Source organism: Amborella trichopoda, chromosome 5 (genome assembly GCF_054954075.1).
Source record: "Amborella trichopoda isolate Santa Cruz 75 chromosome 5, AtrichopodaSantaCruz75HAP2 v2.0, whole genome shotgun sequence".
Taxonomy (NCBI): domain Eukaryota; kingdom Viridiplantae; phylum Streptophyta; class Magnoliopsida; order Amborellales; family Amborellaceae; genus Amborella; species Amborella trichopoda.
The window spans coordinates 21,356,431-21,374,472 of record NC_142340.1 but is presented as its reverse complement, the minus strand read 5'-3'; the positions used below and the strand labels follow the sequence as shown (position 1 = coordinate 21,374,472).

The 18,042-nt window shown below is 36.1% G+C and overlaps 1 protein-coding gene across 3 annotated transcripts; it reads left to right on the top strand.

Annotated features, from left to right (window-relative positions):
- Positions 1–650: 650 nt before the first annotated feature.
- Positions 651–13,341, top strand: LOC18444698 (EG45-like domain containing protein). Of its 3 annotated transcripts, none has more exons than XM_006854862.4 (4): positions 651–895; positions 12,006–12,150; positions 12,551–12,836; positions 13,014–13,341. In XM_006854862.4, the coding sequence occupies exons 2-4, from the start codon at positions 12,048–12,050 to the stop codon at positions 13,018–13,020; spliced, it is 396 nt and encodes a 131-aa protein (XP_006854924.2). In that variant the 5' UTR covers positions 651–895; positions 12,006–12,047; the 3' UTR covers positions 13,021–13,341. The 3 variants fall into 3 exon arrangements, with proteins under 3 accessions (XP_006854924.2, XP_020529508.1, XP_088722483.1); XM_020673849.2 differs by lacking the exon at positions 651–895 and adding an exon at positions 11,461–11,898; XM_088866357.1 differs by lacking the exon at positions 651–895 and having other exon boundaries at positions 11,917–12,150.
- The last annotated feature ends 4,701 nt before the right edge of the window (positions 13,342–18,042 follow it).

Sequence of the window (18,042 nt, the reverse complement as noted above, 5' to 3'; positions counted from 1 at the left end):
CTAAGCTACGCAACTATATTGGGACAGGGAAGTGCAGATAGGATCCAAGATGTCAAGCTTGATATGTTTAGTAACCTTTTGTGAGTCCAGCTGTAAATGATTTTGGTGGTCTCTAGGGAAAGTGAGGGATAGTGGGCAATAGTTCAACTAAAGGCTCTTGAGAAAGGGTTACAACCCTTCACGAGAAATTTGTTTCCAAGAGCTCATAATTGAATCGAACTTGAAGCTTTTAATGGAGATCTTTACTTATTGCAATGGATTGCTTCTCATATGGAAGCTCTCTAGGAAACTCTGTAATGCCTATGAATAATTTATGCTGAAAGTTTGAGGGAGACATTCCAAACAAGCAATTGTTCAGCATGTCCAATGGTCAGCATTATCCAGTTTTTGGACCTTAGAATGTGAATCATCAGAGAATATTGGCTGATCCATTGGTCAATGACTTGATGAAAGAAGCACTTAGGATATTACAGTTGCTTGGGGCCAATGTTATTGCTTGGAGGGCAGAAATACTTTGATTAAAGCAACATTTGCCAATATGCTTCTTTACGATTTCTCTTTGCAAATGTTGTTGGAGGGTAGAGCAAATAGAAAGGAAAATCTGTTGTAATGGGTTCTTATAGGGGCTTAAGTTTAACCTTGTAAGAAGGGCCTAAATGTGATGGTGGTGTCAGCATTAAAAGCCTCGTGATTGAGTAAATGATTGTGGAGCAAGGTGATCTCAGCAAAGTATAGGATATCTGGCTCCTAGAGGCTTTGGGGTGTGATGCCCTGTCTTTTATGGTTGCCTCAGGGATGATCAATTTGGGAGCTCTTCAGGGGATCTACATATCAATGAGTGACAGTAGACGCTTTGTGGCATTTGCAGGGACAGTATTTTGACTCTGGATGTGAGGTACGCCTAAATTTTTCCCCCTTAAATTTTCATGTTTTGTCAAAAAATTTGAAGAACTTTGCAAGGCATGTATCTTTGCAAATATTTGGTGAACCACCTGCTAGGTCTGTTCAACACAACGATTTACAACTTTCTCCCAACTCCTAACAATGAATTTGAAAATGTAAAATACCTCATGTTGTCCCATAATATTGCTTCCTCTTCATTCTCTTCTGTCTTTTTGTTTTCTACTGTGTGGCTTCTAGCGGTTTCTTACAATCTTGTAATTGATTTATAAATGAGAAACGTTTATATAGAGCTCTAAACAATTAAACAATTAAATTTGAGCCTACCTCAAAAATTTCAATAGAAGAGTTTTTTTTTATGTCCAAATATCTTCAAATTGATCATCTCGACATCAAGAACTATGGACATAAGAAAAAAATGGATTTCAAGTTTTGGAAATAGTGTATTTTGTAACGCATTTTTTTACCGTCAATTTTTTAGATTTTCAAGTTTTCATAGATATGTCGATCTACACTATTTTTGAAGTTTTAAACTTTATAAAAAAATATAAAAATATAGTTTAAGGTTATCACAAAGATTTTCAATATTGAAACCACATTTCTCGGAACTATTTGAAGGTAAGCTCTAATTTGATTGTTTAGAGCCTAGGCTCTACACTTTTATAAATTAGTGCTAGTTGGGATGTACCTAAAACTTGAAGATTTTTGGATTCCCATCCAAAAACCTTGCCAAATACACTTTGTATTGTTTGGACCATGGTTACCGGAACCGTGGGGGTAAGGCCATGGTTGCACTTTAGGAACTCAATCTCTTGATTTCTCTAAGGGATTTTATATGGAGTTGGGTTAATAGAAATAGGGATATCAATTCTTATAAAATGGGATCTCCACCTACATTATTGTAGGATCCCTCCAAGGAGAGGAGCGATGCTATTAATTGAACTACTACTTTTATCCTCGGTGATATGGATTTCATTTGTTTAGAATAAGTTCACTTGTGGGGCATATCACATCGTGCTACTTTAAAATTATGGTATTGAAAAACTACAATTTAATATCATAGTAAGCCAATTTATGACATTATTTAATGATTTTACTACAATAAATTAGAGTCCTATAACTACGACGGCATTGATAATAAACTAACGTGTATAAAAATGAATCGAGCCTAATTTAATCATACACAATTAATTGATCTCATTTTATGGGTAGTGGAGCTTATATTCTTCCAAGTCAAAACCTAGATCCCAGTGACATAGGATTCACTCTTAGGCATCCTAGAATCTAGCTCCTTAACTTATTATAGGTTAAGAGATCGATCGCAACTCCAAAGAACTTCTAACCTATGTCAATTCGGCATTCCCCAAATTGATTCCGCTCCCGCCTCAAAAAACTATAGTTTGGTAGACAAATCATAAACTTATAGATTGAAAGAAGAAAAGATCTTACATCATCATCTAAAATAATTCTAGTCTCAAATAGTCTCCTAAACTTTTATATTCTAGTCTCAAATAGTCTCCTCTCAACTAGTGAACCCCAACACTGAACTCTCTCCTGCTCTCTCCAATACAATGCCCAACGCCCTCTATCCATCACCCAACACTCAACTCTCACTCTCACCCCAAGGCCCCGATCGATCTCCTGTTTGTGCCGCCCCTCTCTTGATCCCCTATCCACACCTGACAAACATGTGATCTTCCGTGATAACCGATCAACAACCCTCTCTCTCTCTCTTGATGAAGATATCATGCTTTTGGGGGTTTTGATGAAGGGATGTAGAGAGGAAAACTGGGCCAAGAAAGAAGGGGATGAGGAATTGAAATGTGAAGAGAGTTTGGGGTTGGTGAAAAGGGGACTATTTGGTAAGCAGTGAAGGGAATGAGAGGCATTTCCTAAGAGGAATGGATTTGCCTCAGGGTGAACTCCTTGTTTCTTTCTCTAGAGAGAGACAATGAGTTCAGGGTTACTATAAAATTGCATTTTCGAGGATCTACAAATAATATATTTACATCACCCAAAACTTCATGGCATCAATCAGAGACAAAACCCTACATTTCTCTTAATTAGCGCTTGAAAAACTTGTAACTTTTTTTGGAGTGATGAGGTGTTTTTACTTGAAATCCAGAGTAGCCCTTAGTTTTAGTTTTGTCCAAACTTGCCTTTTCCAGAAGAACCTTTCTTCTCAATCATTTTAAAACAACCCAAATGCCCATGCCCAGAGATAAACTTCTGGCCTCCTTTGGAGTCTCTCTCTCTCTCTCCATTATTTATTTGTGAGTTAACAGTAACTCAGCTAGTTTTTGGTCTTGACTGAGTTGGGCAAGTTTTCAGGCCTTTGAACACTGCTTGTAGGCAACCTAGGATTTGGAAATATTTGGAGGTGGGGTGTCGGGGTGAGGCTTAGGTTTGTTAAGCCTTCTGCTCTGCCAAATGTTTAGGTTTAAATGAGGTTAGCTTCAAGCTTTGCAGATGGATTTTAAGGATCAAATTTCATTGAAGATCGACAATCAATTGCGATGGAATGACAATTTCTCAAAACCGGGCAAGAACTTGGCTGAATTTTTGGATCCAAAAATCTATCAAAGTTGATTTTTCACTCCTAATGTTTCTAATAGATAAATCAGGTTAAAATTTTAATGAGGACTCAACTTTGCCACAATTAGCTAAACCTAGGTATCAAATTGAAGAAAGCAAAGAAAAAAAGGGGGATGAATTTTCGCACCCCCTTTAAACTGGTATGTGTACGGTACTTGGGCAAGCACACAAACCTGGTTGAGGCAGCGACTCCTCCAAAAGCTGGCTTGCCCAAGGTTCATACTACTGTATATATATTTTACACCCCAGAGTTTAGGGGTGGTTTTGGGCCCATCAGGAGTAATGCATGTGTCCACTAGGACACCTGCCCGATTGTCCAAACATTGTATCATGTGTACTATCTAGAGCCTGTTCATTCGGTCAACCATAAGTGCGCGTGAATGATTAATTCTTCAGTCTGTTATCTGTTTTGCTGTTTGGTGATTAACTTTCCTTGGCTATGGTCAATGAAGTCTTGGTTTATGTAAAAACTGTAGTAGTGTGGATTGCAAGTAAATCCATTTGAACTTTCTATGCTTAATACAACGACAATTTCTTCAAGAAAGTATATTTTGTGATGTCGTGTTTCTGCAAACTCTCAAATCATGTCTTGATTGATAAAGCACACTGTAAGGCTGTTCTGAGGTCAGGGTATAACTGCAACGATCTTGTGATGAATGAAGAGAAATTTTGAAAACTTAAAAAGGGGGTTGCGTTTTGGTTGCTAATGGTCGCACATGTCAATCTTTTGGCATAAACTATGTGTAAATTATGCCTGGAATGCCAGATTTAGGCGATGTCTCAGTCCTTATGGTTTCCTTTTATGGGGTGTACCAATGCAAGTGGGAAAGAAACAAGAGATTGAGATTGGATGCTGGGTTATGTATATAATGCTTTAACACGTGTCTCTAATTTGCAAGCTATGTTCTTCGGATCACAATAGTGCTCTTTCCCTTCAGCATTGCCTAATCTGATAACGTTTAGATATTTTTGAATTAGTTGATAATCTTTTCAAGCTTAGAGCTTCCTAAATTATTTGAAATTTTTGGAGTTTTCAGTTTCTCCCATGCCTTGTGCATTCTGTCAAACTCTCAAAAAGGTATTGTGATTTTGTCCATTATGACGTGCCCACTGCTTCAGGTCTTAAACAGTTAAACACATAGGAATTAGGGGTGGATGGAATTAAGCAGAGAGCTAGGAAGGCTTAGGATTTCTAGGTCTGAAAATAGCATATTGAAACAAGTGGTCCACTAGGAAGAGAAAAAGCTATCTCCTGAATGAAATGTCTTCTATAATAGAGAAGGAATACAGGGGTTCCATGAGGTATGGTTGGTTTATAAGCAAGGAATACAGGGGTTCCATGAGGTATGGTTGGTTTATAAGCAAGGAATACAGGGGTTCCATGAGGTATGGTTGGTTTATAAGCAAGGAATACAGGGGTTCCATGAGGTATGGTTGGTTTATAAGCAAGGCAGGGTTGCTGGTGCCGGCTTAAAGACAACGCAGTGGCTGTTGATGCTGATGGGGAAAAGAAGACACGTAATTGAATAATAGCATAGAATCATGGGTTAGATTTCAATTTCTATTGGGGAAGCTTTTTAACTGTCATACTCATTTACAGCAATCACACACTTGGTGAAGTCTAAGTTGTGCTTTACATATGTCTTTCCTTTGAAAGTGCCTTCAACGGTTATCATGCACATCCATGTATGCCTTTAAGTCAGATTTTTTTTTTTCCTGTCTTGGGTGGAATTGAACATGGAAATTGAGTGATACCCGTGATTATATAATAAGCGAGTAAGGATTACCCTTGATTACAGTAAGGAAATAATGGAAACTAATGATTTCTTATTAGAACCAAGCACCCATCTATATAATTGTGAACCACCATTACTCCCATGACTAACACCATTCAATCCCCTTGGTCCATTTCTATGAAGAATTATCCACCTTAAACATAGAAAGGTATCCAACAGTGTTAGGCTTGGATCTTTTAGTTACTGTGGGGCCGGTTCTACCCTAAAATTGCATTGAACTATTTTGCAGAATCAAGCATTCTTGCTTTTGTCCAAGTTTTTTCATGGAGATATTTGAAGATGCAAAGCTAAAGCTTGTGGGTCCTATGGGAGATGCCTTCTCACTGTGAGAAATTTGTGAGGAAGTATTTAAAGCCCTTCCAATTTTTTCAAACAGCTCCATATGTAGCATATTGGAATTTCACTTTATTTTCTTTCGGAGGCTTGGTCCCTCATGGAAAAGGCTTCGATGATAATGGTGATGATGAGGCGTGAATCTTGTTTAGTGGGTAATACTTTTTCTTAGGTATGTTTTTGAACTTGGTCTTTTTTGAAGTTGTGTGCTAGCTGATTTTGTAGTTTGACCATATAAAGAAAAGTTAGTTGGAGCACAAGTTTAAAGCAGACTGTCGTTGAGGTTAAATTGAAGTTTAAGATTGGTATGGATGCAAATTGTTGATGTCTGTCTCTCCAAGCATTTCATTCATCCATGTTTCTAAAGAAGCGAATTGTGAAGCTGGTCAGATAGGCATGTTGTATTCTAGAGCAAGATACCAAATGCCCAATTGCATTGAAGAATTTCATAGTCAGGTGGGAAGATGATTCACTTAAAGAAAGTGATTCTACCATCGTGCCACAAGACCTAGTCTACTGCTTTTCCCATTAGATATACTATAAAATTAACAATTTTTTGTGTCAATTGATGATGTGGTACATACATATTTATGGAATGGAATTGATCAGAATCATTGAGACATTGATCACTCTGTCTCTTATATCCATTGCTATGAATCTATTTTCAATGGACTGTCGAATATTACACTATAAGAGATCAATGTGTTTGTTTCATTCTACAAATATGGCTGCTTTTTTTTGGGTAGTTGCAAATATGGCTGCTTAGATATCATAGTGAACAGTTTGTGTATGGATTGGTTTATCTCCAGAAGAAACATTCATTAGATAATTCGTCTCCCATTCAACTTATTGTGGTAGCCTCTGAAGGAACAAACTCGGATTCCGAAGTGGGTCAAGTTTTGCAAGTTTGCCTATTTTAATGGAAGAAATAATTTTTACTATATTTGATTCCTGTTAAACATGCCATCAACCTGGTTAGTAGAGATAGATCTGAACTTGATTAAATCGTGATTAAAGTAAATAAAACACTACTGCACTCATCACATTTTTCCAAACAATGCTACTCAATTGACAATGGTGTCAATACTAACCATCTTTATTTTTTTTTAATTGTTTTTTAATTTTTATGATATTCAGCAGGGGGATTTGAAAATTGGGCATTCTATTACACTTAGCTAACCACTAAATTTCATTGACTTTGTGAACCTATGCATAGTCACATTATTCAATTACATCCTCGAGGTAGAATTTCCATGTTTATATGCTTTTCCTTGGGAACTCATCCAACTTATCCGAAACATTTATTGAGATGTAGCCATTTTGTGACTGAGGTTGAATGCTTTAGGGATGCATTTCTATCTTCCATGAGATGAAGTCCATGAAAGACAGTTACTTGATCCTAATATCGGCCGATGTATTTTTAAGAACACATGAAAACCGTGCATTGAATATTATGTCCATAAAAGTTAAGCTGAGGTGGTCAGCTCTTGGAATGAGAGTAAATTGATAATTTTTATGCAATGCTGGTTTTTAATTTTTAGAAATCTATCTAAATTCTTGAAATAAATTTTTTTTTTCATACATATGTTTAGTCTTGCCCGGATGTTGTTAGCATTATCAACAACACCCATGCAAGAGAATCTTGGCCGCATGCCTTGCTAGCTGTTAGCATTATATATGATTTCTTGTGAGAGTGGATTTTGCCTAGCGCTACCTGTTTCCCTTTAGGTATGTGTTCTAAGCAATGTTTTAAAAAACGGCGAGTCGAACCGGACTCGCTCGGTTCGATTCGGAAACACGCGTGCCCGTGCCGGTTCCAACCGAAAATCGGGAACTGTCCGGTTTTAGAGTGGAACCGCCAATTCCCATCCGGTTTAGTCTGGTTCTAGAGTGGAACCATGATACGCACGTGCAAGCGTCCCATGCACACTCACACGCCCACACATGTGTTCGAGCGCACGTGTGAGCGTGCCCCATGCACACTCGCACGCACACACGTGTGTTCGAGCGCACATGCGAGCGTGCCCCACGCACACTCGTATGTGCACACAAGTGTCCGAGCGCACGTGCGAGCATGCCCCATGCACATTCACACGTGCACACGTGCACACATGTGTCCGAGCGCACGTGCAAGCGTGCCTCATGCACACTCACACGTGCACACGTGTGTTTGAGCGCACGTGCGAGCGTGCCTCATGCACACTCTCACGTGCACACGTGTGTCCGAGCGCATGTGCGAGCGTGCCCCACGTACACTCACATGTGCACACGTGTGTCCGAATGCACGTGCGAGCGTGCCCCACGAACACTCACACGTGCACACGTGTGTCCGAGCGCACGTGCAAGCGTGCCCCATGTACACTCACACGTGCACACGTGTGTCTAAGCGCACGTGCAAGCGTGCCTCATGCACACTCTCACGTGCACACGTGTGTCCGAGCGCATGTGCGAGCGTGCCCCACGTACACTCACATGTGCACACGTGTGTCCGAATGCACGTGCGAGCGTGCCCCACGAACACTCACACGTGCACACGTGTGTCCGAGCGCACGTGCAAGCGTGCCCCATGTACACTCACACGTGCACACGTGTGTCTAAGCGCACGTGCAAGCGTGCCCCACGCACACTCACACGTGCACACGTGTGTCCAAACTCACATACAAAGTTGCCCTAATATTTTTATACACATTTTATAATTCATATTGTATAGGTATTTATATACCAAATTTGAATACCCATCTTTCAATGTGGGATAATTTCCAAACATCATTAAATGAAAATGAAATGTAAATATAGTCTATTAATCAGCTATTTATAATTATATGTAGTTAGATGGCTTAATGGTTATGATTTTGAATTTTTCATTTGAGGTCCCAAGGTCGAATCCCCATGGGCATCCCCTTGGGCATGTGTTGCATTTGAATCCCCTTGGGCATGTGTTGCATTTTTGTTGTGTATATAGTGGTTGGTATAAATATTTTTTTTGTTTTCGAATCCCTTTGGGCATGTGTTGCATTTTTGTTGTATATATAGTGGTTGGTATAAATATAAATATTTTTGTTGTGTATATAGTGGTTGGTATAAATATAAATATTTTTGTAAATAATATAAAAGACATAAAAAAATGAAAAATAAAAAAGTTATTTTTTATATAACTGTTAATTTTTGTTGTATATAGTGGTATAATTATTTTTGTAAATAATATGAAAAGTATAAAAAAAAAAAAAAAAAGTTTATTCTATTTGAAATCTCCATCTTTCTACTAACAATCTCTTTTACTAAATTTATTATAGAAACCTAAAAAAATAAATTTTTGAAAAATTGAAGTGTTATTTCCAAAATTTGTACGCATTTTATTAATTGTTACATTGATAACCAAATCTTTTATTTTATTTATGAATTTTTACATTATAAATCATGTAATGTACTATTTTTCTTACAGTTGTCAATAATACATTTTAAATTAGATAATATTATAAAATATTTTTAATTTGTTATTTTTTGTCTAATAAAATAATTCTAAAATGTAAACTAATAATTATAATTTCAGTATATAATATTATAATAAAATAATTCTAAAATGTAAACTAATAATTATAATTTCAGTATATAATATTATAATTAGTGAGGTTGTAATAATTTTGGATTATAGTTAGTTAGGCTGTAATAGTTTGGGTTTTTTTTGCGGGTTAGCGTTTTTTGCCAAAACCAGATTTTAATGGTCATTCTTTCATTGATTAGTCTACTCTTTATAATAGTCTATATATAATTATATATTTTATCCATGATAATTTTATGATTTTTCTTTTATGTGATGCAAATTTAATAGTTAAAATAAATTTATATCGGGAAAGAACATCTCAATATTCACAAATTAATAAAAAAAATGAAAGTTAATAATGTGGTACCCTCATTTTTTTATTGGATTTCTATAAAACAACATTATAATGAATTTTAATAATTTTTTCGGATTTTTTTAAAGCTTTAATCCGACCAATTTAGCCGATTCTCGATTCGGATCGCCGATTCGCCGATCCTGATCGGTTTTTGAGGTGCCCGATCCGAGTCACCGATCCGTTTTTTAAACCGTTGGTTCTAAGCATCCTATTAAAAATAATGCGCCCAACAAGAAAGCTAACTAATATTGGAACCCAAATGAAGATGACTTCTTTATTGGAACGTGCTGATAAAATGGTGGGACCACCCATAACTCCTGATGAGAGCAAGGATGACATTGCTATAGAGTTATGTGAAGAAATTGCTAATGCAATGTGGGAGTGATGTCGAAATAGGGTTTAGGATGCAATAGTTGTGGTGGTATAAAACATTATTTGTCTTTTTTTTCATTGCACTTGTACTTCTGTTGTACATTTTGGAATTCGATATGGACAACATGCAATAAAGAGGTATTTATGCATTGGAATGGACAAAGTATTGTTAAATTTTTTACTACAAATATATTTTCATTAATCTTACAAGATAGATATTAAAAAAAAAAAAAGATGCGTGGATTATAATCAAGGCTTGATGCTTGTATAATTTAATAAAGTGAAACAAGCTTATGATCTAAACCATCAATTTTTTTAAACATAATACAAATTGAATGTTTTTTTAAAAAATCATCTTAATAGAATGGATGTTGATATCAAATCAATTACATTGCAACTTAACGGTTAAAAATAGGTATTAATCCAGATTCTAGGAAAATAGTTTACCATGAGTTACCAAACATAAGAAACTTGTTACAAAGGAATTCCAAAAAAAAATTGGTTACCCATGTGAACCAAACATGAAATTGGAAAACTATTTCATAGGAAATTGCTTGCATATAAAAACTGTACACACGAACTAAAGGAGCCCTTAGAGTGGGGGATCTAGAAAAAATACATTTTTACCATCCAAACAACATCATGGCATCAGAGAGAAAACTCTAAATGTCTTTGAATTTGTACTTGGAAAACTTGTTAACCTTTTGGAATGATGAGTTGTTTTTTCTTTGAATCCAAACCAACCTTTAATTTTAGTTTGGATTTTGTTAGGCTACACCATGTGGTATAGACCCTCAACATTTGTAGATATTTAGATACTCTTATCTTATAGTATAGTAACTTTTTGTTTAAGGGTATTTTAAGTAAGGGTGCGGCTTGTATAGAGCCTATGCTCTAAACAATCAAATTCAATCCTACCTTCAAGTAGTGTTTAGAAATGTGGTTTCAATTCTAAAAATCTTTGTGATAGATTTAAAATATATTTTTATATTTATTTATAAAGTTTAAAGCCTAAAAAATAGTGCAAATCGACAGATCTATAAAAACTTGAAAATCTTGAAAATTGATGGTCCAAAGATGTGTTGCAAAATACACTATTTCCAAAACTTGAAATCTATTTTTTTCTCATGGCCATGCATCTTGATGTCGAGATGATCAATTTGAAGATATTTGAGCATTAAAATAACCTCTTCTAGTGAAAGTTTTGAGATAGACTCAAATTTGATTGTTTAGAGCTTCGGCTCTATATAAAATTTTCCCTTTAAGTAATTAGTCAAAAATAAACTAAAAATTCTTAATAGAAACAAAAATATTTATTAACAATAGTGGACAACGATATCGCCGATATGGTGTGTGACATCACATACAAGATGTATTAATTGTTTTTAACTACTAATAGAATGCCACTATTTTTTTATAAACATATCTATTATATCTTTCTAAATGACAAAAATGTCCCAACTTGAAAACTTTTATATTAAAATTTAAAAGTATTTTAATGTCAAAAAAATGTTGAGCACTATTAAAATCTACACCACTAAATGGTATAGCCTAACAAAAACCGTTTTAGATTTGTCCGAACTTGCCTGCTCTAGAATCTTTCTTCACAATCATTTTAAAACAACCGAAATGCCCATGCTCAGATAAAACTTCGAGCCTCCTTTGGAGACTCTCTCTCTCTCCATTATTTATTTTGGGCCGTTATGGTATGGCATGAGAAGTTCATGACATAGTGATTATCACCAGAGCTCTTGGTCAATTGGGTCAAAGGCTGACTTGGGCTAGGCATTTCTGCTATTAAAAAGGGGATCTGGGGCAAAAAGTGAAATGAGTGCCCGTTACCAAAGGGTATTCATAATAATACCAGCCACTCTGGGTTTTGAGAACCGTGGGAGCCGGCATTGTTGACGTTGTTGACCAAAACACCCTCAATTTTCTATGAACACAGAAAAAGTTTTTCCAAACTGAATTAGTGCTTCATCAAAAAGAAGAATCTATCACATAAAGTTATTCATTTCTTATCCTCTCTCTCTCTGTCTTTCCATTGACTTCTGATTCAAAGGATATATGATTATCCAATCATTGACTATAAAGCTTCTGCATTTTGTTTCAGATCTCTCCCTCTAGAGGGAAAAAGATTAGAGAGCGGGCTGCCATGACCCGAGAAATGATGTTCCCATTGCTACTCTTCTTGTTTTTGCTCGGCCGTTGCAGCGCCGATGTTGGAACCGCTACCTTCTATAATCCACCATATGCTCGTAAGTTCGCAACCTGCTGTATCCTAATTTCTTTCTCTTCCCACAATGTCTAAATTTTAAGTAACCAATACATTTGAGTTCTTTAAGTTTCTCCTTCAGATTACAGAAACTTTCACGCCACTCCTGGGAAACTCACTATCTTACCTGATAATTTCATGTCCCTTGGTCATTCCATCAAAAATTGCGAAAACAAGTCAGAACAAAGAGGTTTTTCTTTGTGATAGCCAAAATATGTCCAACATTCCAGTAGATCTCTCCCTGATGATTATGACAGGAAAAAACAAGTCATGAAAATATCAGTAAACTTTCATTGCCATAACCAAAAATTTCCCCATTACTGTTGAGACGTCTCTCTATCTCTCTGTACTCAATTTTCATTTGCTTTACAATCGTGATGCAGCGACAAAGTGTTATGGGAATGACACTTCGCAGTTCCCGGCGAACAATTTGTTTGCAGCAGCAAGCGACAGCATTTGGGACAACGGTGCGGCCTGTGGGAGGGAATACACTGTGCGGTGCCTGAGCGATGCCTCCTCTGCAGATCCGTGTGTGGCCAACTCTGCCATTCAAGTTAGGATTGTCGATTATCGAACAGCAGCGGGTACAACTATGCTCCTCTCCTCGGATGCCTTCCAAGCCACTGCTGATCCTAACATGGCTACCACCATCAATTTTGAATTCCAGCAGTAATTCCCTCTCTCTCAACACACAGGCATAAGAAAAACACACTTTCTCTCTGTGCCTCTAGTGCAGAATTTCACTGTTGCCAAAGGAAAAAAAAAAGAAAAAGTTCCAATGGTCTCTCTCTCATAAGTAGACACATATGTACATTCTCTTTCTCTCTAACCTTGTCGTGCACGCAGGGTTTGAAGATTATTTGAGAAGACTGGGACTAGTGATTTGAAGAAGATGGATTCAACATCCCTAAAATGATGATTATTTATTTTGCATTTTAATGTTTGGGTTGCTGTTGATTTGTGAATTTGTTGGGTTCCTTCCATGCTTCTTCTCATTCCTCCGACTGTAACATTATCCCATCTTATTTTATATGCATCTATGGATACTATTCTTTTTAATGAGAAGTCAAAAGTCTTTTCTTTGTGTAAAAAAATGGGGTTATCCCTGGAATCAACCTCTGTTCTCATTGCAAGTTTCAAAAGAAGAAGTTTTCTATGAGTCCTAGAATTTATATGTGGATACTTCATTTGGGACCCCTCTTTGATCTATTTTCTAGATGGGTTGGGGACCTGATTTTTTGGATATATATTCTCTAATATGGATCATGTAATAGAGCCGAGGCTCTAAACAATCAAATTAGAGCCTGTCTCAAAAATTTCAGTAGAAGTGATTTTGATGCCCAAATATCTTCAAGTTGATCATCTCAACATCAAGATGCATGGACATAGAAAAAAATGGATTTCAAGATTTGGAAATAGTGCATCTTGTGATGCATTTTTAGACCGTCAATTTTCATAGATCCGGTCGATCTACATTATTTTTGAATCTTTAAATTTTATAATTAGAAATAAAAATATATTTTAAGGCTATGACAAAAATTTCTAATATTGAAACCATCGGCACTATTTAAAGGTGCGCTCTACTTTGATTGTTTAGAGCCTCGGCTCTATACAAACCGCCCCCCTACTTAAAATCTATGTCTGTACCTGTTTTTGCCACCATTTTTTTTCCACCTAAAATTTCTTTCATGGATGTGTTAGGGCGGTGAAAAGCCATGTCCAAGGACCACGGCATAACGGTCATGGTTCCCGAGTGTCATGCGGTCCTACAAAAGACCATCATCACATTGGATCCATGATGCTCCCTTCACCCCCTTAATGGAATCATTCCTATTGTATGAGAACTGAGATGGTTGATCGTGATGATCTTTTTAGGACCGTAAGGCACCAAGGGATCATGACCATGATGGCTTGGCCCCTTGAACTCTTTACAGCCCTAAAAAGTCTGCCATGGGGTAAAAAAATAAACAGGGAAAGGAAAAAGGATTGCATGCAATGTAAAATTTGATGGCCACAAAGTTCAAGAAAATTTCTTTTCAACTTTGAGCTTGGTCAATGAAATAAATGTTGTCAAATGGCCAAAGATTAATTATGACCACTCTGTACCAAAGGTAAATGGTTTCAATATATACTTTTTCAAAATAAAAAAAAAATTACAAAAGCCCCCAAGACTACACTTACTATGTAATTTACCCCCAACCCAACCTATTCTCTCACTTTTTCCCCAAAAGTGTACTTTCTATGCAAATACCAATCAAACAAAAAAGTTTCTTTTTTTTGATGAAAATGCCCTTCCCGTAAAAAAATAATCAATTTGGCCACAACAGTACACAATGTGCTCCGGTAGTCTCAGAGGGCGCTCTGGCAATACATGCTCTAGAGTCACAACACTCCAGCAGTTGCGTAGGATGCTCTGGCCCTGAAAACACAATGCTCTGGCAGTAGCAGAAGGCACTCTGGCAGTACATGTTCTGGAGACAACGCACTCCGGCAGTCTCAAAGGGTGCTCTGGCCATACATGCTCTGGAGCCACAACGCTCCGACAATTGCATAGGGCGCTCCGACACTCGAGACACATGCGCTCCGGCAGTGCATGTTCTAGAGATAACAGCGCTCCGGCATTTGCAAAACGCCTTCCGACAGTGCTTGTTCTCGAGACGAGGCGCTCCAGCAGTTGAATATGGCGCTTCGACGGTACTTGTCTTGGAGCCACAATGCTTCGGCAGTATCCGAATGCTCCAACAGTATATGTTCTATACAGTGCACTCCGACAGTTACATATTGCGCTCCGACAATGTGCTACTTGGGTCTGATAGTCAGCGCACGGAAAGGGTATTTCGGTCTAAAAAAAAAACTTTTTACCTTGGGGTGTTTTGCATAGAAAGTTTATTGTAGGGAAAAAAGTGAGAGAAAAAGTTTGGATGGGGGTAAGTTGCATGGATAGTGTATTTTGGAGGGTTTTTTGTAATTTTTCCGAAAGAAAATGGTAAAAATGTAGATTCTAAAATTTTTGGGTATTGTTACAAACTTACAACCTTTTGGGGAAAAAGAATGGGATGTATCTGATAACTACCAATATTTGAAAACCCAGATGGACAATCTAAAAAACTGATCCGGATCAATAAATTTGTTGTACCATATTTGTTGGTCGGCGATCTGGATCTATAGATCGGGAGGATCAGGCCTCCAAAAATTTCAAAAAATACGAAAAATTTGTTTGAAATAATATTTTTTGGATTTCTAAAAAAACAGGGTAGTTCACTATTGACTTTCATTGTTTTATATATTCATTATTGACTTTCATTGTTTTGTATAAATATGTGTATTGAGACATGGCTTCTTAATTGAGTATCTATTGATATTATTTTTTTATACTGGTTTTGATGAAATACCTCTACCAATTTTTGGTATTAGTTTTGTGATTTTTCATAAAGAAATGAGGGAGAAAGATTGGGAATTGATGGGTTTTTGTTGTTTTCGTTGTATTCAAATTGAGTGATTTCAATGAAGTCAGATGGTTCCACGTTGGTCCTGAGCCCAGTCGAGCACATCAAAATTGGTCCAGTGAATTATTATTATCATCATCATCATTATTATTAAACATGGCCTATCCAAAAAACTAAATCATTAAAAAAAAAAAAAAAATTGAAAAATGCAATAAACCTTTAATTTAGAGAATAAGCAAATGGAGTTTAGTATGCTCCCGCTTGAACATATTATTAAAGATATTACAAAGATGAGATATATCTATATATTTGCCTTTCAACGACTTACATGTCTATATGAACATCAGAAAAAAGAAACGATCTATAAATGGGTGTAAAAAATCCAATTAAGGCACACCTCCAAATTTCATCATCATATATATACTTTTGGTGTTTTTTAATTATAAAATTTTAAATTTCAAAAATGGTTAAAATCAAGTAGATCTATAAATATTTGAAAATCTTAAAAATAAACGGTCTAGATAATGTGTTGCAAGATGCATTATTTCTGAGACTCAAAGTCCTTTTTTTTTATCAAACATCAATATTGAGATAATCAATTATAAAGTTTTTCAAATTTTGAAATTTAATCTTGATGGCAGTTCTCTAGAGAATCCAGGCCTTTCAGGTATTGAAGGTGTTGGTCGGGACTGGAATGGAATGTTATTTTTAGCTTTGTAGGATCAGTTGGGGAAGCTATTGCAAACTAAGCTAAAATGCTTGCTCTCCTTCAAGGGCTCAAAATTATGCAGAACAAAAATTTTGGCAGTTGCATTATTCAATGGTGCACGAAGGACTTACATTTCTATGAAAGTTAGTTTCGATTTGGTCTCAAATTGTGGATCATGCTGAGGTGATGTGAAATTCTTTTTCCCATGTGTTTAGGGAGGCCAACTCTTTAGCGGATTCTTTGGATACGTTAGGTTCATCGCTACCTGTCTTTCTATATCTGATAATGTAATCCCGTTTGGGTAGTTTCTTTATCAACAAAAGCTCATAACATTTATCAAAAAAAAACAAAAAAATAGCAGGTTTTCCAAACTTAAAACAATATTTTTCTGTGGATTTTTTAGGTGTATCTTTAATTCTATATTTTAAGGTTGTAACCTTACATAAATTTTTTTCAAAAATCAATTGCTATAAACAAAAGGTCATACCTTCTATTTTGTAGTATGCCAATTATTTTGTGTACGTTTGAAGGTTTACTAACTATTTTGTGTACGTTTGAAGGTTTTACCAACTCACACAGTTGGACGTTCGAAGGTTTACCAACTCACACAGTTTTAATACACAGTTTACCTAAAAGATTCCCTACGTTTGTAGGAGTATACTATCCATCTACTCTGTCAGGTAGAACACATGCAAGAAATACTGGTTAGATCTCAAATTTTGGAGTTGCTATCTCTACAACTTATAGACTAATCTTTGATAAAAACGTATTTTTTGAAATAAGCCCTCTGTACGCTAGAAAAAAATAATGCTTTAATATTGAATAGACGCCATCTAATTTATAAAAGGCTAGACCTAAGTGTCAAAAACTCAAACTTCAATTTTTTTCTTTTGGAAATATTTCTTAAAATTCTTATGTGGTTCCTAAAATTCTAGGCTAAAAATATCTTTCTAAATGGGTGTTTTCGAGTGAGGGAGAACATTGTATATGTGCTCCACAATAGGAGTGGCGATAGATTGGGTCGGGTCGGGTCTGGATCCTGAGGGTCAAGTTCAGGCCAGATCTGGACCCGACTGAAAAATAAAAATATATATAAGTAATATATTTATATTCTATATTAAATATATACATGTATTATTTATAAATTATTTAAATGTGGAAAAAGTTTATATAGAGCCAAGGCTCTAAACAATTAAATTAGACCCCACCTCAAAATTTTTACTAAAAGAGATTGTTTTGATGCCCAAATATCCTCAAATTGATCATCTCAACATCAAGATGCATGGACATGAGAAAAAAATGGGTTTCAAGTTTTAGAACTAATGCATCTTATTACGCATTTTTGGACCATTAATTTTCAAGATTTTCAAGTTTCATATTTCTGCTCGATCTACACTATTTTTAAAGCATTAAATTTTATAATTAAAGATGAATACATATTTTAACGCTATCACAAAGATTTTTCATATTGAAACCACATTTCTCGACACTATTTGAAGGTGCATTTTACTTTGATTGTTTAGAGCCTTAGCTCTATACAGACCGCACCCTTTAAATTTTATATACTAAATATTATTTAAATAATTTATGTCGGGTCCAAGATTTGGACATGGACCGTCGGGTCCAATTTTTGGACACATACCCGTACCTGGGTCGGGTTCGATCACCAGATCCAGGTCCATTGCCACCCCTACTGCACAGTTTAAACTCGCACAGTTTA

Bases quoted from the DNA above. Each gene is read 5' to 3' on its own strand.
- LOC18444698 (XM_006854862.4), top strand. From the start codon at position 12,048: ATGACCCGAGAAATGATGTTCCCATTGCTACTCTTCTTGTTTTTGCTC. The intron at 12,151-12,550 runs GTAAGTTCGCAA...ATCGTGATGCAG, and splicing joins CTATAATCCACCATATGCTC to CGACAAAGTGTTATGGGAAT.